The sequence below is a fragment of the Sardina pilchardus genome, chromosome 14 (assembly GCF_963854185.1).
Source record: "Sardina pilchardus chromosome 14, fSarPil1.1, whole genome shotgun sequence".
NCBI lineage: Eukaryota > Metazoa > Chordata > Actinopteri > Clupeiformes > Clupeidae > Sardina > Sardina pilchardus.
In genome coordinates this window covers 20,031,048-20,050,320 of record NC_085007.1, presented here as the reverse complement: position 1 = coordinate 20,050,320, position 19,273 = coordinate 20,031,048, and the positions used below count along the sequence as shown (strand labels likewise).

Here is a 19,273-nt window from a genome sequence, read left to right as displayed (position 1 = left end):
ATAATAATAATAATAATAATAATAATAATAATAATAATGACAATAATGATAATACAATTGTATTTGTTTATCTGTAATTATATTATGTCACATATTATCAAGCTATGCTTTTAATCACTGCATTAAAACCTGGAAACATTGTCAACATATGCTGTGAACAAATGCTGATCAAGTGAGCCCTATTTTTTTTTTATCTATTGGAATACAAAAATATTTTCATGGTCTGCAATAATGACATTTTATTATTTTCCTAAAAGCACTTTGAAAGTCTTTGTTGAAATAAGCGTATATGATAGGGTTTAGCAGAGAGTTTGAATACCCGAGCCAGTTGATCACGTCGCGGAGCCAGACGGGGAAATTACATCCTGGGCAGAAGGGTACCACCAGCGCTTTAATGAAAAAGGGCAACCAACAAAAAATGAACGTACCCATGATAATACCGAGCGTCTTCACAGTTTTGCGCTCCCGAGCCAGTGCTATTTTCCTCTTTGCCTCGGTGTTCTTTTCGTGCCTGTTCTCAAACAGCGGGACGGACTGGGGTGTGTTGGGGAGAGGAAGGTTGTTTTTGGAACTACTGTGCACCTCAATGATCTCCAAAGACTCGCCATCTTCGGCGTGCTTCACTGCGCCATTTACGCACGAGGTCGGTTTTGGCTCCACAGTGCTCTTCCAATTTTTGCTCAGCTCTGCCTTGGGCTTCTTGTGAAAAAGTGCCGGTGACACAGTCAAACATTTCACTTTCTTCTTCTCAGTTTTCCGGACCGTTCTTCGAATACGAAACCTGGCTGCTTTGAATATCCTTCCGTACAAGACCAGCATTAAAATAAGCGGGATATAGAACGCGCAAGAAGTGGAGTAGATGGTATACCAGGGATCTTCATTGATCACGCACACCTGCTCCTCGGCTTCTGTCTGAGACTTCATGATAAGCATGGGTGGGATTGATATGCAGAATCCTATCAGCCATGTAACACTGATTAAAACCGCAGCGCGCCTTAGTGTCCTTTTCTTCATATAGTCTATAGGGTCTGTTATTGCCCAATATCTATCCAGAGCTATTGCGCACAGGTGCAATATTGATGAGGTGCAACATAGAACATCTAAAGAAACAAAAATGTCGCAAGTTACCTGCCCCAGCTTCCACTTGTCTAGCACTTGATAAAGTGCCGCCATAGGAAGAACCAGTACAGACACCATCAGATCTGTGACGGCCAAGGAGCCGATGAGATAGTTCGCGACGTTTTGGAGAGATCTTTCAAGCGCAATAGCCGCCACCACACACGCGTTCCCAAAGATGGCGCAAAGGATGAGCGCGCCAAGGAGGAATGATGTGGTGATCTGGTAGCTCAGTGTCAGTTCGACACTAGTTGAGTTCTCGTCGCCTCCATCCGTGCCGTTGTACGGAAACAGCATAGATGTATTGTTTCTGTCATCCATGTCGGGGGTAAGCCTTAGTGCTTGGCATAACGGACACTTGGCAACTCCATCTGTCTGCCGGAGCGCAGTCTTGGGGCAGGAGAAATGGGTGCTTGTATAGATATTCATGGAGGCATGAGAGTCTCTGAAGGCGGATGATGAGGAGGGTGCATTTATACCAGCTGTGGGTGAAACGTCAGTTACCTGGAAGGGCGGAACGGACTCTGCTCTGTTCATCTCCAGCATTTAAGTCCGTGCGATTTCATGGGAGAGACGACATATGTCTCCGCTCTCCGCTTACACTTTAAACCGGAGTGATGTGTCTGAGATTATACGGTTTTTTTTTTTACTTAAACATTTACTTCATACATCTGATAGGCAAAGTAATGACTTCATCAACGGACATCAGTAGCTTTAATCATCTGATATATTATCTAGGCTATGTCAACTCTGCAGTTAAGCTACATGTTTGATTGAGTGTGTATGTAAGATTGTATTGAGGATGGTGGTTGGTGATGTAGCAGCGTGGACTAGCCTACTCACCTTTCATCTCATCAATATGCGCGCTACCCCGCCCTGTTTAAAAAGGTGTATTGCTGCCATCTGGCGTAAGATGTGTATGTTACCCAAAACAGTCGCGCCATGTTTGCTTTCGCTAGTAGCAAATAGGCTTACATGAATGCTTGTAATATAACAGCAGTAGTAAATCATTATAAACAGCACCACAGTTTTTTACGGAATAATGCTAAGCGATTTCAATATATATCTCTAATCCTTCTCTTAAATGATCTTAGCCTACATTTTGTTTCAGTCCAGCTATGTCACGATTCTACATCTGAATTACACAAGAAAATAGTTTATTATTATTATTGTTATTATTATTATTATTATTATTATTATTATTATTATTATTATTATTATTATTATTAAATAAATTACAGCCTAATCGTCATTCTCCCCCAACTTCTGTTTGACTTCGTCTCGCCTCATACTTATCGCTTTCCGTAGTATGATGACGTCATAAGTCCACTCAGTCGCGTGTTCAAGAGAACCCAAACAAACAGGATGAGCAGAGCCTTCAAATCAGGTTTTTAATCTTTCATGAGACTTTTGTGAGATTCCCGAAACAGTTACATATTTTAACCTTTCAATGTTGCTATTAAGCGTTTGAACTATATTTCCTACAAACCAGAGTCGCCAGGTAACTGTTAGAAGAACATGGCTAGCATGCTACAGCTGTGAAATATATTATGTAGCTTTACACCAGACCTTTTACTGTCTAACACCAAGTAGCCTAACACTTTAAGATAACCAGCTGACTAACAAAATTACTTACACAACTTGCACGTAAGCTAGACAGGATTTGATTTGTTTTATGGTAAAAACAAAAGTATTGATTGAATTTATGTGCCAGTGGGGAATTTCATTGTACAAATAAAGACAAAGTTGCCTGAAGTGTGAGATCAACAATAGGCTAAAGCCACCTAGTTTGCAAACCATAAAGTAATTTCATATTTTTGGCCAAGTGACTCTACATATGTCGGCCTGTTGTTCCTAGTACGAATAAATACCGAATCCTCATGTCTTTACAGCTTTAGACGTGCCTCTAATGGACGGGACGTGGAATTCTCCAGAGTCCTCGTATGTTCTGACCGTACTTCGCTGCAGGAAATGCCGAAAATGTCTTATGGAGTCGTCCTCGTTACTCTCGGTGAGTAGAGGGCTTGCAAGAGGCAAGAGAAAGTCACTGTGTTTATATTGTGTACTTTACATTGACATATTCCACAATAGTAGAGCAGACTCGTGTTGACAATGTTGTTGATTGAGTTGACATTCATGTCATTGAATTGTCTGGGAGTGATGACTGTAATGCCTCTCATTACCAAATAAGCCATAAAACTAATGTGCATTTTCCCCATCAGATGTGGATGTTGGAACATATTGATGATAGTTGAATTTCTTTATTTATTATTTGTTGACATCATTTCCTCCGAACCATCTACAATAACTTAGTTGTACCACTCAACTATAGGCTAGAATAGAATTTTTAGAATAATTTTGTCATTGCTTTACAGACGATGACAAGCAGTTTAGCAGCTCCGCACTGACGGCATAACCCATCATTAAAACTCAAACATCAAAACCTTAAACAGTCATGATGATGCCAGGATAAATAAATAAATGAATAGATTGAAGTTGAAATGTTGGATAAGGGATTAGGTTAAGGCACACAGTGTTGATAGACAGTGTGTGTTATGGTATCAATGACGGCAATTAGAGCCATAGAGTAGCAAGCACAGGGTCAGATTCAGGTCACCCTGCGGGTTGTCAAGTAAGACTTGTTTGACACAGATAACAGTGAACTGATTTTGAACTCTGGGGTAGATAAGGACTGATAGCCTTGCGTATCCTTTTTAGATAGGCGACTCAGCCGAGTCGTCCACGTGCAGCGTTTGGCACGTGAATGTGGACACCTTGCCAGATTGGATTCAATCAGCTGTTCATCAGGTGTGTCATTTTTTTCCTCATTTGATTCCATTTATTCAATTTAGTAATAACACCGTGTAATGTATTTTAAAACGTCTTTGAAAGATTTTGAGACTGTTTCTCTTTAACGCTGAACCACTGGTGGTGGACATTTAATATATTGGCCCTCTGTCTCCTGCACAGGCTCGGTGGACGGTCGGGAAGCTGAACTGCCCCTTCTGTGCCGCTCGTCTCGGGGGCTTTAACTTTGTCAACTGCTCCCGGTGCCCGTGCGGCCACGAGGACGTGGTGCACGTCAGCAAGAGCCGCGTCGACCACGAAAGCAAGTGCCCCCTCTACCCCCTCCGACCCCTAAGAACGCGAGAGCGGGCAGGCAGGACGGAGGAGCTGAGGGACCCAGAGGGCGAGTGGTCAGCGAGGGGGAGTGCGGAGGGCTGCCTCCCCGAGCCTCAGTCCTCCTGCCCGGCCATCCTGCGACTGATCGGGACCTCCACCCCCATCACGCCCCCCCACCGCCTCGGAGCTGAGGCCGAGTGGACGACCGCCCAAGCCGTTCTGCCCAACGCCTCGTCCCAGCCGCTGTCTGGCTTCTGCGGAATAGCCGGCCTGTCCTGTTTCGGGGAGTCCTCTCTGAAGCGCCTCCTGGACCTGGCCGAGGTGGAGACGGTGGGGGAGGTGAGGCTGACCTCCCGACAAGAGACTCCTGCTCAACTGGTAGGATTAAGCCATCCTCTCTCGTCCCCCACGTCGGAGGCCGCAGAGACGGCCACGGGACAGACTGAACAGCACGGGCCCTCAGAGCTGCCCACCCCTCTCAACTCAGGTCAACAACTGCAGCTGCAGCAGCAGCAGCACTGGGATCCACTTGAAGGAGACGCCACACTGCCAGAGGTGCTGCTCCACCAGGCGCCGCACCAGCCAACGGTACCGAGAAGCAGAGTCCCCTCCTCCGACAGGACGGACGACGACGGCGACGAGGGGGAGGGGGGCGAGGACGAGTGGGCAGTGGCCCCCGGGGACGCGACCCACCCACAGCCACCCAGGGCCACCGGCGCCGGCGAGTGTCAGCTCAGCAAGAGGGAGAAGAACCGGCTGAAGAGCCAGCGGCGCAAGCTGAGGAGGAGAGAACGCTGGCTCCGCAGTCAGCTGGAGGAGAACCAACTGGTAAGACCACAAAAGACCTCCAAACGGCTCACGAGAAGTGAGACAGACAGTGCTGATCTAGCTACTCTGTCTGAAGGCCATGTTGTGTGTGGTTTTCAAAGTGATAAAGAAAAAGACAAAAATAGGGACTTGTAAAATTCTTGACGCTGCACAGTTCTGTTTAAAAGGTGCTACGATCCTCGTCCCATGTCGGGCTATATGTGAGTCGGAAAATTCCTGTAAGTTTTGTGAATCGGAAGATTCCTGTAAGTTTTGTTTTAGGAAACAACAGATTGTGGTTGTTTTATGGTAGTTATGTGGTAGTCCTGGAGTTTACAAGAAAGTCAGTTCAACATTGTACACAGCATGTATCATACTTGACCTCTCTGCTGACCTGACTAAGTGTACGCAATCAATTGACCCCATTGCTGCCTGATCCAATACAGAGCTCAGATAGGCACGTTTTAGCAGTCAACAAAGAAAAGCACACCCGTCTCACAGAGATAGCTCTCCAAACCAGACAGATAAACATGAGCGTTATAAGACATGTGAACGTTGCCCCCGACAAGAACTCCCCTTGGCCTACATACTGTACTGGCACACTCTCTCACCTCCCCAGCACCTGCAGTGCTTCTCAGGAGCAGAGACGTCAGCGTGGCTGATTCACTAGCGTCCGTTGGACCAGGACCCACTGTGGCACAGTGGAGGTTGTTGATTATTGATCAGTGTGTTTAAGCTCCCACAGAGATAGAGATAGAGAGAGGGAGAGAGTGAGAGAGAGAGGAAGTTGAGGTTGACGGAGCGACATGGGTGATGGCTTGCAGGGCAGGATCTCAGATGGAGAGCCCCTCCGACGGGTCATGCTGGGGGAAGGCACTGCTCGGGAAGCTGACTGAGGTGGGTCAACTCGGCTGCTACTCACAGCTGCTTCAGTCCCAGGAAACGACTACCAGGCGATAAGCCCTTTTGCCCTTTTCAAAGAACAGCTGTAAAATGTGTCATATATTATTATTATCATTATCATTTACTCCATTTACTTCCTAAAATGCCATAGTGAATATGTCGCAAATTAAATGTTCTGTCAGTAGTTCTGTCTACCTGTATATGCAGAACAGGTGCTTGGTCAATTGCTTTTAATGTTCAGTTAATTGCAGGTGTATCATCAAAGTGTGGTGATAAAAGATCATAAAAGTGTATTTGTTTTTTAACAGTGTAGAAACTTGGCTCGTATAGACTACTATACTAATCACAAATTACCACTGGGCAATTTGGGAATATGCCTAATAAAAAAGTTTCTAGTTCATTTATTCAGGAAATGTAATTCATTCATTTTTAGTCCTTTATGTTTCCCATCTATTTCAGAGAAAAAAAAAATTCTGTTTGTGTTGAAAACCAGCTTCACATCAGAGGGCAGAGAGAATTGAAACGCTCGTCGTTTGCGTGCTGGGAAATGGGAAGCCATTAGCAGAGCCTTCCTCTTGTGATTACTGTTGGCAGATTTTTGGACTGTCAGCCCTGTCTGTGCTCTCGAGGGGGTGAGAGCTCAGCCAACACTTAGCCGGGGTGTGCTGGAGCTGATTGGAGGAGCTCTTGTGCCGACAATCCACACTGGGACAAACACGGTGGAGCACGCTGCCAAGTATTTTTACATCGCGGCCGCTCTGCCGTGATTCACTTCTCATTTTGTCTCTGACGGCAGAGCTATGCATTTTTAAAATGAACTTTCAAAAGCCTTCAGGGCATAAGTAGGAGCTCATCAATGGATGGCTGCATCCCTGCGAGGCGTAGAGGGGCTGATAAGAATGACAAGTTAGGCTACCAAAGTTGTAGTTGTCAGGAAGGTCGAAGCATTTATTGGCTGAATCATTTAAGAAAAGCGATCAACATAAGAGAATAGGTGTTAATCTCTGACATTGCAATCAAAGATACAGATATGCACAGATGACACTTCTATTCGCCTGAACAGGATTTATATACATTTCTCAACCTAGTGCATTAACTCCAGAAGGAGCTTATAAATCCTGTTTCCACAGTTTGTTGATTGTTTCTTTAGTGTGTATGTGCCTCTTGTTTGTGTATTTGTTTACAACCTTCTTACCAGCACTGTGGTAAGTGATATCGTGGGGACTCCGAGGTAGCATTGGTAAGCAGGTGCTTTGGCGAGCGCGTTACGTTACGTCTCTTGTCTTTGTGATGGTGCAGGGACTCTCGCCTCCGGGCAGCGAGGACGAGGAGGAGCGCGAAGGCCACACCTGCGCCGTGTGTCTGGACGTCTACTTCAGCCCGTACATGTGCCAGCCCTGTGGCCACGTCTTCTGCGAGCCCTGCCTGCGCACGCTGGCCAAGAACCGGCCAGGCAGCACGCCCTGCCCTCTCTGCCGCACGGTCATCTCCCACGTTCTCTTCCAGAAAGGTCCGCAACTCTCACGAGCGCAATAGATCATGGGTGATATGTACAGTAATTTCCCTTCTATAAGCCCCATTGTGTGTAAGCCGCAGGGAAATGTTTCATGCAAGTTAAAAGAAACAAAACCATATTAATACCATGTCAACTGTCCTCGTGTATTAACCTCATAGCTGAAGAAATTTAGCAAAATCAATGTATACTGTAAGCTGAGGCTTATAGTTGGGAAATTACGGTAAAACACATGCCATAAGATGATGGACTCTAGTGCAATTGTTGATAGTTGGCTGGATTCTTGTTATAGTTCTGTGCATGATTTGTTTGTGCTGTCAATTGAAATTCATTCTGTGCCCTGCTAAACAGACTTGTAACATGTTTAGCCTGTATGCTCTTGTGAAGAGTCAACTTGCTTGAATTCAGATTTCAAATCTGTTCTACAATTGTAGGAATGCATTTTAAAAGAACACTTTAGCACTGTTAGCCATTATTCTTTTGACATGCAGGTTTGCAGATTAAGATGCCATTGCAAATAGCTTCCAGTGCTTAGGGGCACTGCCTTGCCTCCTAATAGATTTGAAACAGCCTCCTCTTCATGTTTTATTTGTGTTTTCAGAGCTCAACCAGACTGCGAAGACATTCTTCCCTAAGGAGTACCTCTCCAGGAAACAGACTTTCCAGAAAGCAAACTACGCCAAATGGCCGCTCCCTCACTGTCCCAAACGCTTTCGCATCTTCTGGGGTTTGTACAATTTAATCAGATGTGCTGTAGTCATTCCAAAACAATATTCATTGTCGGTGAAGGTCATTTCACTGCAAATTGCTTTTTAAAAGAGTTACGTTTGCTACTTTTAGTAGGGCAAAAGAAAACAAAACAAAGTGTCTGTTTCAGTTTTGTTTATGGTAAGTATGGTGTGTTTATTTTTCTGCGTCTTGATCACATTTGACCTCCGACCTTCTCAGGGTTCCAGAGAGAAGGTGCCCGTGCTGGCCGGTGGCAGTTCCCTAATCGTCCCTTTGGCCTGGACGCCCTGGACCTGGTAGACATGAGAGCCTGGCCCTTTGACATTGACCTGGTCATCATTTACGTCTACTCGATCCACTGGATCCTGGCCTTCCTCATCCTCTGTTTCGTGGGCTACTGCTTCTTCTTCTGATAGGATGATCAGCAGGAGGCTTCAGGACTGTCCTTTTCATTTCGATGGACCTATTAAACGACTGACCATCCTCAGTCAACTGCACACAGATGTGAAGTAGGATGCAAACCATGGACTTGGTTATCACAGACTATTTTTTTTCTTTCTTCCGTTAATTGTGGATTTGACTTATTGAAATCATGATTCATTTTAGAGCATTATTTTTGTTTGAACTTGTGTATCAGGTGTTTGTTTTTGAGTGAGCAAAAGGTGGTGACTGTTAAAACAACAACGGGCCAGGAAGTGCAATCATGAGCAACGGGAAATCAGTCCGTTCCTTTTAGGTGTTTAGGTGTAATCGATGTTGCCTTACTTCCCAATCCCTTTGTATTGTCTTGATGCCAAGTAAATGGACATGACATTGTGTGTTATGGGTATGTTTGTTTTTGTTTGTAAAATGTCTTATTAAATTTATTGAAAAAACATGCCTTGTTTTGAGGCTCTGATGTCTATTTATAGACTGTGAAGGTGTGTTGGGGTAATTGTGGGTTATCCCTTTGCTTCATGCAATTAAAAAAACCGACTATGATTGTCCATAGAAGCACTTTTTGTAGTCGCTGACTCGCTGCTGTTTTCCCCAAATTATCGTGACAATGTTTGTGTACGTTTTGTTATCCGGTGAGGGTGCTGTTGCTTGCTCTGCAGTATAAATGAAATCTCTCTAGTGTGCCTGTCAAGGTTGCTGCGCTCTGGTCTCCCAGGACTTTGGTTCTGTCACTGAGCGCTAATTAATTCGTACAGATGACAAGAATGAACGATTTACATTAGAAATAGGTTACTTTTCCATTAAGTGTTTGTTTATACAAACATGCAAATGCTTTAATTCTTTGTTAGGTCTGCACAGGAAGGATCATTAATGTGAAGAGCGTTTAGCAGCATCTGGCGGCCACTGATTGCGCCTCGGCGGACTGCTGAGCAGCACTTGGCCTTCTTCAGAGGTGAAGGTGACTCGCCTCCATTGAGGAGGGGATGCAGAGACAGAGCCGCCAGCCCACCTCGCCGTCTCCTCCAAACTGAGCGTCAGTCGACCCGTCCAAGAGCAAAGCGCATGGTTCCGTCTGCCTTTGATGGGAAAGAAATAACAGGTTTGGCGCAGAACGAATACAGTGCGTGATTTTTTCCCCTGTCTGGGTGGGTTTTCATCGTGGATGCGTATGCATGTGTTCTGCACCGAACGGGCGAAAAAACCGCCCCAGAACCGCCGCAAACATTTTTCAGATCGGGAAGGCTTCTCCGAGAGACCCGGAGAGGCGGGAGAGTACCGAGAGCACTCGCAAAGCACAGAGAGCCGTGGACGACTGCAGGATGGTAAGTGATGGAGCGTCCTACCACTGCATAGTGACATGGTTCGTCTGATAACTGTTACACTGTAGATGCCACTAAAAATACACCTGTCTGACTGTCATATCAAACAATGGCCATTTCTCTTCATCTGTCTGTGTGAATTGGGTTGTAAGCTAGCCAAACAAACAAGGGCATAGAGGCTGTATGGATTTTGAATTGATAGTATAATGTGAGAACGAGTGTTTGCCCTTCATATCGGATCCTTTCCTCCATGCAATGCGTGAGAGATCCCGTTGTCTTCCAATCTCACTGGCGCATAAACGGTCTTAGATTCTAGCGCAAACTAGGGCCATTTCTGCTCATTCTCAGTGTTTTGTTTTTTACATTTTTGATTTTTTTTCCCGGCAGAAAACTGTTATCTTATATACACACGCGCAAACGATGTCACTGAGGTTGTTTTATTTCAGTAGTCTATAGCCTATTGGTGTTTGAAAAGATTGTGATGATCAATTATTTGCGGTATTGGACAGCGCTGGTAAATAAGCTCCCTTTTTTTGCCTGGAATAGCGAAGCAGGGTACAATAGTTTGTCTTTGTCGTCGCACCGTTGTCAGTAACAAAGGATGAAGTGAATCGTATGGCAAGCTGTATTTTCCACGCTTATGCATTAACAAACCCCTTTGCATCTACCTCAACCACTTCATCTCCGTGCAGAGAGAACGTGAGCCATGGAAAACAGGTCACCTCTCTTTTCATCTCGCACTCTCCCCCTGTCACGCGCATCTTCATTCAGAGCAGAGGTTGATTGGAGAAGCGCGCATGAATGAGACTTGTCCCTGATTTTCCAGACCGTGCAGGAGTTCAACACTCTCGTGGCGCTGTATCGTGAGCAGGTCATCTCGATCGGCGAGATCTCGGCAGACTGTCCGTCTCTGCGCTCCCAGATGCAAAAGACTCGCGTCAAAGGATGCAACGTGGCCCGCGCGGCATACCAAAACCTCACTGTCATTTCAGGGTGAGAGTCAGTGGAAGAGAGAGTGTGTGTGTGTGTGTGTGTGTGTGTGTGTGTGTGTGTGTGTGTGTGTGTGTGTGTGTGTGTGTGTGTGTGTGTGTGTGTGTGTTTGCACGTTTGATATCATATCCTCACAAAGTTCTTATTTTGCCCCAGACGAAAATGGCATATGATAGGCCAATGTGTGTTATTTGACACAGTATTTGTGTGTCCCGTTGTCCACCATCACAGCCCAGAGGATGGGGAGATACAGCCGGAGATCTGCCGGCTCTTCATCCAGCTCCAGTGCTGCCTAGAGATGTACATCACCGAGATGCTCAAGTCCATGTGTCTTCTGGGGGTCCTGCAGATCCACCGCAAAGGTGCCACCACACGACCACCAGGGGGCTCCAGAGCTCCACACCGGGGCCCCAACAAACACGCTTCCACAAGACTGATGCACTAAGAATATCTTGGTCTGCATTCTGCAAAACTCTGACACTGAATCAGTTCTTGCACATTTGGGTATTTAGATGTAATTAAGCTTCCATAGTCTACTGGGAACTGTGGTTCAACTTGTAGCTTGCCTTGAGGAAAAACAACAAAACACCAAAAACAAAACTAAGAGGTCTATTTTTCATCCCAAAAGTCTAAATAGAACACAAGAATAGCTAATTCTGTAAAATGTGCTATAGTGATTATTTGAGGCCTAGTAATATGAGCAAACCGTTACGCCTGTATTGCTATTACTATTGCTACTTTTAATGGGTTTTCATTTTGTACACTGCGGGAATGTGAATTAATTAATCAATCAAACCAATCAAACACAAGGCATTTTTCCCACATCTGATCTTTAAGGTACCAGTCATAGCAACCAATCTAAGAAGTACTTGTGTTCCAGGGAATGAGCCTTGTCCAGAACCAAATGTGGACTGCAAGGTGGATGAGAGCTCCGACGTTCCCATCCTGGAAGAACGTTCTTCTTCTCCGGTCGACTTCCCACATGACTCCTGGATGGTTTGCACAGACATCGAGAACATTGAAAGGTACATCTGTTTGCCATCTGTTTGTCACAATCAGTGATACTCATTGATTCTTGCTGCAAGTTACCTGCACCCTGCCTTGTGCGTTGATGGTAAGGGCATATTAGAGAAGAGTTCATCAGTTCTCCCTTTTTTTCCCGTTGCCTTCACAGGGACATAAGAGAGATGAGGAATCTTCTCAGCAAACTCAGGGACACCATGCCTTTGCCATTGAAAAATCAAGGTGTGTTAATGTGTGTGTGTGTGTGTGTGTGTGTGTGTGTGTGTGTGTGTGTGTGTGTGTGCGCGCACATGTGCACAGGCGTGCAAGTGTGTGTGTGCCCCTTATCGTTCCTTTTATATAGTTTAATCTCCCATGACCTTAATCTAGCATAGCTGATGGCTCTGCTCAAGGCCTGCTGGGATATCAGTGATCAGAGTCAGTGCAATGTCAAGGTTGCAACCGGTAGTGGACACCTGCGGGGTGCTGGAATACCGATAGCAGGACCGGGGATGGGTACTCCAGTGCAGCATTAGTGATTTTACCGGCACTGAACACCTCTCTCTCCCTCTCTCTCTCTCTCTCTCTCTCTCTCTCTCTCTCTCTCTCTCTCTCTCTCCCTCTCTGTTTCTCTCTCTCTCTCTCACCCTCTGTAACCTTCTGTCTCTCTCACTCGCTTTCCTCTTTCTCTCTCTCTCTCTCTCTCACCCTCTCTGTCACCCTCTGTTTCTCTCTCACACTCACTCTCTTTCCTCTCTCTCTCTCTCTCTCTCTCTCTCCCTCTCTCTCTCTCCCTCAGATGACAGTAGTCTGCTGAATCTCACCCCGTTCCCACTCGTGAGGCAGAGGAAGAGACGTTTTTCTGGGCTCTGCTGTCTTGTATCCGGATGAGTCCCAGCTCCACCCCGCCCTCACCAACCCACCCACACACACCCACACACACACACAACCACACACACCCACACACCCACACCCACACACCCACACACACTTCTATAATCTAGATGTAACCCGTCACTGATCTGTCTCCATCTCTAGCCTATGACGAACAACTATTTCATTTGTCTCTTATTTATGTTTACCCAGTTTCTGATGAGTCTCTAATGCAATTCTAACCTCCCTTTAGCACATCTCTAGTTAGTTTCTAGCCCATTTGTAATCTCTCTGTGACTCAGAGCCAAAGACAGTTCAGACAATGAAGAATTAGTTTGTCTTCACCAATATAAAAAGATGTCAAAAATGCCCTGTCACCCAAATAACAGGCTTTTTTTTATGAGGTGCTCAGACCATTATCAAACTGCAGTGTGTAGATGATGGCTCTTTTGTCAGTGTATCAGATTTGAGAAAGCTGAAAAGTCTAAATACCTTTTTTCAGTCTCAGGTGAACAACCAGGTTGACAAGATTTAAGATATTGAGGGTTCTCTCCAAAATACCATTGCAGATGATGATTACTGTTTGCACCAGATCTGCCGTATCTGATCTACTGTATATCTCCCAACAGAGCCTTGTCAAACCTGTTTCACCCTTGCACCAATTATCTCTCTTTTTGCTCCTATATCTATCTGTAAAGGTAGTCCTAGTCTGTCCAATCAGTCTAAACTCCATCACTAATCTATATCTAATCTCTGTCTGGTAATTTCTGAAATGTCCCTAACCAATCTTGAGTGTGTAGCCGAGCTAATCTGTCTAAAATCGTTTTTGTCACCGACCTCTATCCCTGAAGTTAACCTAATCTGTCTTTGAGGTGGTCCTAATTTATAATTTACCCGTTATGCCTCTCTGAGTTATCCCTAACCCTCTCTGTCCTCTTGTCTCTATCCCTCGTCTGTCTCTCTATCTAACCTAGAGTATGTCTAATCTGTCCAAACTGGTGGTCACTGATAGAACATTCTCCTCTGTTCCATCTCTCTTCCTCGTCCAACCTGCCATTAGTCTACAATGTAAACTAAGATGACTAACAATACTTGTCCACCACCCTGTCTCTCCCCTCATATAGTTACTGCCAACTCGAACCTGCATTGTAGTCATTTACTGAAGGCTGACCACATATCAGAGTTTGACACATACTGTCTGTACAAAGACATTGAATGGAGTGACTGTAACCAATGAATTTCATGATATATTTCATTTACCATATTTGTTTACCATCCTTGTGTACATGATGGATGTGCAGTGTGTTATAGACCATGTCCTTGCCATGTTATTAGTCAGGTATATTCAAAGGGTCAAGCACCAGACTGATAGCAGGAAAGAAATTTTGTTTTTTTAACTGATTTTTATTGTCACTGTGCAATGCATTTTCTTCTTTAGTCTTCCATAAGAAAGGGAATCTGTATTCATATAATTTATCTTTTTTTTTTCCATTTAAGGGCTTTGTAATGCTCTGTATGAAAGCCATCACCAATCCATTGTGAGCACAGTACAGAAATCTGTGTATATATTCAAATATACATATATAAAAAATAATTTTATGTAAGTAAAAGAATGCTATGTCTTCGTTATTTTCCTCTTATATTCTGTCTCCTCTTTTGGCCAGTCTGAGGACTTCCTTCTTACTGTATACAGTACAGGCAGAATGTGTACAGCATGGATGTTGCTTGTAGCGTCAGATGTGCTCAGTTGTCTCTCTGTGGTGTTGGCATAATGTAAAAGCCATTTTTTAAAATGAATAAACTTTTTTTTATTTAACAATAATCTGAACTGATGTTGCGTGGTCTAGAGTAGCTTACTTAATATCTCCTCACTATCCTTCTTGGCTCTTGCTGGTTACCTCAGGCAATCCTGTGGCTTTAACATTTCTGGTAAAACAAAACGCAAGTAGGGGACTTTTGGGGAAAGGGTCAGTGTGAGCATCAGCAAAGCATTGAGTGTAAGTCACAAAATCCCCCCAGTCCCGTTGCTATGAACATGTTGCAACATCTTTCTCTTTCACAAACAATTTGACTCTATGAAATAAAATAAAAAAAGAAAACAAGTTTGTACACACACACACACACACACACACACACACACACACACACACACATGCATGCATGCATATATGTACACACACACACACAAATGATGGATGGGCTTCTAAACACACAGGCATGCACCCACCACTCCTACTGTTTTTTTCTGCCCGACATTGTCTCTCTTTCTCTCTTTATCGCTTCCTGTCTTTCTCTTGAGTTGAAGGGTCAGACTGTCAGAGTCCAGGAGGACGTGTGCCGACAGGATCCAGATGGCCACATTTACGGGCAGACTCCTCAGAGAGAGGCCTGGGGGCTGGCCGAGGAGTTGCGTAAATGAAGAGCCCAGAGGAGGCCCGAGCACATAAAAACCTCAAGTTGTTTTGTGTTGCAAAGGCTCCTCGATGTTACTCTGTGACTTGCTTTCAGTTTGAACTCCTTTTCCATGGTGGCCTCTTACCACCTTATTGGATCATGTTGCAAGTGGTGCATTTTGATAGTTGGTGATCAAATGCCTAGAATATCTGTGGACGGCTAGCGAGTAGCCATTCAGGCTAACGTTCAACTTAAGCCTCTGAGGATCACTCAAGACCTTGCAGCACCAGGGTATCACCAGTTCAACTGTCAGGACAATAACCCAGGTGTGTGGAGGAAGTTCAGCATTTTCATTTGAGCATACGGTATGTGAGTGTGCATGCATGAACAGGTATACTTGCACATGCCCCTGTATATATGTGCATTTGTGTTGCTTTTTGTGTACCTGATGCTGTGCTGTATGTATATGGACCCTTTCCAGAGAGTTCCATCAGTGTCATTGTTGTTCCTACAATGTTTCTGTTTTAACATTCCATATTTTGTCTCAATGCAGAGGATATAATTTTGGAACAAAGTAGAACATTCAAGTATTGTTTTTGTTTTTCTTGTTGAAAGGGTCTGCCAATATGTTGATAGTACCATAGTACCACCACTCTAACGTTTTTACACGTCAGTATAGTTACAGGGTCAGGTGTAGGTACAAGGCGTTTGACTATGTCCGTTTCCAACATCTAATTGATTACTCCTGTAATGCTTACGTTACTCACATGCTATAGTGAACTGTATGGGTTACATTGCAGCTTGGTGTGCCTCTGTGCGTTGACAATCTGTCAATCTCCCCGCTGAATCAATCCTAACCTCCACTGACCTTTGACCTGGGGTTAGGCTTGTCTATCTCTTGTCCATCAGTCTCTGGCACATCCATGGATCACTCCAGCTGGCTTCTGTGCGTGTTCTGTGGTCTGGCCAGTGTCCCACTCATCTCTGGCTGCTTCTGTGATAACTACCCGTGGACCTCCTGGACCGCCTGTTCTCGAACCTGCAACCATGGCACACATAGTCGACGCAGGTAGGTGGACGCACCTTTAGCTTTGGTCAATGATATGCACTTATGAAAAATGGTATTCGTTTTTTGATCCTGTGAATGACAAGAAAGAAAGTATTCTGGCTTGATTTGGTATCAAGACAGAATGTGAAATGTGTCTGTGTCTGTTAGAATGAACTTCATCTCCCAGAGTTCATGTAAGTTTTTCACCCAGAGACAGTACATTAACACTGGCCATGTTTTTGGCAGGTTGATTCGTCAGGATGAGTACTATTGGCAAAATAACTGTAACAACATGTGTGTGGCCCACGAAAGCCGGGCGTGTAATGTCAAGGCGTGTCCAATCAATTGTCAGCTGACATCGTACGGTCCGTGGTCTGAGTGCTCCCCGTGTGTCAAAAAGCAGGTGGGGAAAACAGGAATCACAAATCTTGTACTCGCTCCATGTTTGTGTATGTCCATAGTATTTGTTTATATTTGTGGTTTGTGTGTGTATGTATGTGCATGCTAATGTGTGTGCATGCATGTGTGTGTGTGTGTGTGTGTGTGTGTGTGTGTGTGTGTGTGTGTGTGTGTGTGTGTGTGTGTGTGTGTGTGTGTGTGTGTGTGTGCACCTGCTCTCTGTGTACGTTAGTTCCGCACACGGTCGATGGAGACCCCGGCTCAGTTTGGGGGAGTGGACTGCACAGAGCCCTTGATGGAAGAGAGACCCTGCTACTCCCCCATGGAATGCAGGATAGAGGCAATCAACTGCAAAGACCTGTTCAAGTGCAACAGTGGTACATATGAACAAGCGTTCACAATCTCTTCCTCTCTCCACTCATCCAATCTCTTCCTCTTCCTCTCTCCACTCTTCCAATCTCTTCCTCTTCCTCTCTCCACTCTTCCTTACACATATACACACTTACAGTCATATCTTATTTACAGCTCTATGGTGTACACAGGACGTAGTACACAAACTTTATATCCTTGGCACTTACAGATATATATGAATAAAGCATTATGCTCAGAAATGGAAAACAATAGCAAAGATGGTGCCAGTGGTGTAAAGATGATGAATAATACAAGCTGAAGCTGCACTATTTATATTAAAAGGCATTTGGCTCTTCCATCCTCGTCTCTGTGTCCTAAAGGCAGATGCATTGACCCCAGTCTGGAGTGTAACGAGCAGAACGACTGTGGGGATAACTCGGACGAGCTCAACTGCGGCCAGCTGAACCCAGTGTGCAAGAGCAAGCGGAGATACACTCCCATCCCAGGAGCGGAGCTCACTGGAAATGGGTACGGAGTCGGAGAACCACACACAGCAAGTAGATTTTGGAACATTGTTGTGTGAGCGTGGACAGTGCATAGAGGAGGTCATTTACAGAGGTGGAAAACGCCAGGTTCAGAGAGTAAAAGTCCAATTATGTATTGGTTCTACCTGTGCACTTGTGTGACAGGTGATCTTGTCAATTAGCTGCTCTACCTGGCTGAAGAGTTGTGCTAGTTGGACTCAGCTGGTTAAAATGAATGGCTGGGACTTTTACTTTCTGAAGCTGGACTTTTACACCCCTGGTGATTTACATTCACTTCACTTAGAGCAGAGGCTAAGAGCAGCTCCATAGGAGTAGGATCCATATTTGATCTGAAGCAACTTACAATACAGAGTAAATGTACAGTACATGTTTATCATCATGTGATAAGAGTGGTGGTGTCATGAGCACCTTTCTCCACCAGCTGAGCTCTACAGGAACTGCTTCCCTTGCACATGAATGTGTCTGCTAACGTGTTCCCTCTGCCCATTGGTCGAATGAAGGGCAAGCCATTCCTTGTACCACTGTGATGCCCATGGTCATGTGATCTTTCAGTGTGTGCTGAGATTGTCGTACCTATTGCCCACAGGTTTGACATCATGGCTGAGGAGATGCGGGGCACAGTCTTGGAGAGTTCCTTCCTGGGAGCGGACTGCACGTTGAATCGAAGCAAAGAGAACAGGGTCGTGTATCGCATCCCGGCAAATATCGAGACTTATGACCTCAAGGTAGGACAGTAGAAGGACAGTTACATGTGGGATCCAGTGTACAGGTTCGGAATGTATGAAGCTTTATTCTATATGTTATTAGTAAATAAATACCTGGTCCTGTTCTGATCTGATTCATTTTCAAAGTATCATCCACATCACAATTCATGTCTCACAGAGGTATGATGTGCATTTATTTTGTGAGATTTGGATGAATTAGAGATTATAGTATATGACTCATTATACTGTATATATCTAGGGTTGCAAAATCCCGGGAATTTTCAAAGTTGGAAACTTTCCATGGGAATAAACGGGAATATAAGGGAATTAACGGGAATAAATGGGAATTAATGGGAATAAACTGGGAATTTTGTATTTGGCAAGTTAGTATATAACAGAGACCTTAATGTAGTTGGAAAAAACCCTACTTTCACATAATGTTAGTTAAAACAACCTGCTTTAATGCAAATTCAATTGAATTTCTACCCTGCACACAGGTCAATTGCATGCACACAACCATCAACATAGGCTACTAGACATACTGTATAAGAAACCTAAAACGGTGAAAACGTCATTGCAAACGTTATCTCATGTGGGAATAACTGGTGGGAAACTGGGGGAAGTTTGCGAACAGTTCTTGGAGTGTCATCACTTTTGTCCTCATGCAAATGGAAGAACGTAATTTTGCATAAGCTCTAATGGGATGATTAATAATCATATGGTCATATTACTGGTCTGATTTAGCTTGGTACTTTTAAAATAATCACAATCTGTGAGGTTTGGGGTCATACATGTCTGTAATGTCGGTATTTTTTGGCCAACTGAGGATTAAAATAAATTCATTAAACATTTTTGTAACAAGTCGAGTTCAGTCAGTGTTCACGGCAGTCTTGGCTAGCTAATGTAAGCTGCTAGTAAAAAACTAAATTCCCGTAAATTCCCATTAATCCCCTAATATCCTGTAATTCCATAAAAGTTTCCAATATTGAATATTTCCAAAATTCCCCAGCTTAACATCC

General features: G+C 44.4%; 4 protein-coding genes across 6 annotated transcripts in view; 3 read left to right on the top strand and 1 right to left on the bottom strand.

Annotated features, from left to right (window-relative positions):
- htr1ab (5-hydroxytryptamine (serotonin) receptor 1A b) lies at positions 1-1,520 on the bottom strand. Its single transcript, XM_062554499.1, has one exon. It carries the CDS (start codon positions 1,435-1,437, stop codon positions 217-219), a length of 1,221 nt encoding a protein of 406 aa, XP_062410483.1. The 5' UTR covers positions 1,438-1,520; the 3' UTR covers positions 1-216.
- An 870-nt stretch (positions 1,521-2,390) lies between these two features.
- On the top strand, positions 2,391-9,068 carry rnf180b (ring finger protein 180b). Of its 2 annotated transcripts, none has more exons than XM_062554916.1 (7): positions 2,391-2,503; positions 3,009-3,127; positions 3,835-3,924; positions 4,087-5,067; positions 7,249-7,459; positions 8,064-8,189; positions 8,411-9,068. In XM_062554916.1, exons 1-7 carry the CDS (start codon positions 2,482-2,484, stop codon positions 8,602-8,604), a joined length of 1,743 nt encoding a protein of 580 aa, XP_062410900.1. In that variant the 5' UTR covers positions 2,391-2,481; the 3' UTR covers positions 8,605-9,068. The 2 variants fall into 2 exon arrangements, with proteins under 2 accessions (XP_062410900.1, XP_062410901.1); XM_062554917.1 differs by having other exon boundaries at positions 2,484-2,617.
- A 268-nt stretch (positions 9,069-9,336) lies between these two features.
- rgs7bpb (regulator of G protein signaling 7 binding protein b) lies at positions 9,337-14,635 on the top strand. The gene is made up of 6 exons (XM_062555240.1): positions 9,337-9,951; positions 10,775-10,941; positions 11,170-11,300; positions 11,819-11,963; positions 12,113-12,183; positions 12,740-14,635. The coding sequence occupies exons 1-6, from the start codon at positions 9,802-9,804 to the stop codon at positions 12,829-12,831; spliced, it is 756 nt and encodes a 251-aa protein (XP_062411224.1). The 5' UTR covers positions 9,337-9,801; the 3' UTR covers positions 12,832-14,635.
- Positions 14,636-15,276: 641 nt separating this feature from the next.
- The window catches only part of c6 (complement component 6), an 11,844-nt gene continuing 7,847 nt past the window's right edge, over positions 15,277-19,273 (top strand). The window contains exons 1-6 of one of the 2 annotated variants that reach the window (XM_062555236.1): positions 15,277-15,533; positions 16,117-16,276; positions 16,502-16,658; positions 16,887-17,031; positions 17,386-17,533; positions 18,137-18,275. In XM_062555236.1, the coding sequence (XP_062411220.1) occupies positions 16,131-16,276; positions 16,502-16,658; positions 16,887-17,031; positions 17,386-17,533; positions 18,137-18,275 (735 nt within the window). In that variant the 5' untranslated portion in view covers positions 15,277-15,533; positions 16,117-16,130. Of the gene's footprint in view, positions 15,534-16,092; positions 16,277-16,501; positions 16,659-16,886; positions 17,032-17,385; positions 17,534-18,136; positions 18,276-19,273 lie in introns of both variants that reach the window. The other variant, XM_062555235.1, reaches the window with a different exon arrangement.

Bases quoted from the DNA above. Each gene is read 5' to 3' on its own strand.
- htr1ab (XM_062554499.1), bottom strand. From the start codon at position 1,437: ATGGATGACAGAAACAATACATCTATGCTGTTTCCGTACAACGGCACG.
- rnf180b (XM_062554916.1), top strand. From the start codon at position 2,482: ATGAGCAGAGCCTTCAAATCAG. The intron at 3,128-3,834 runs GTGAGTAGAGGG...TATCCTTTTTAG, and splicing joins AGTCGTCCTCGTTACTCTCG to ATAGGCGACTCAGCCGAGTC. The intron at 5,068-7,248 runs GTAAGACCACAA...GTGATGGTGCAG, and splicing joins AGCTGGAGGAGAACCAACTG to GGACTCTCGCCTCCGGGCAG.
- rgs7bpb (XM_062555240.1), top strand. From the start codon at position 9,802: ATGTGTTCTGCACCGAACGGGCGAAAAAACCGCCCCAGAACCGCCGCA. The intron at 10,942-11,169 runs GTGAGAGTCAGT...CCACCATCACAG, and splicing joins AACCTCACTGTCATTTCAGG to CCCAGAGGATGGGGAGATAC. The intron at 12,184-12,739 runs GTGTGTTAATGT...TCTCTCCCTCAG, and splicing joins TTTGCCATTGAAAAATCAAG to ATGACAGTAGTCTGCTGAAT.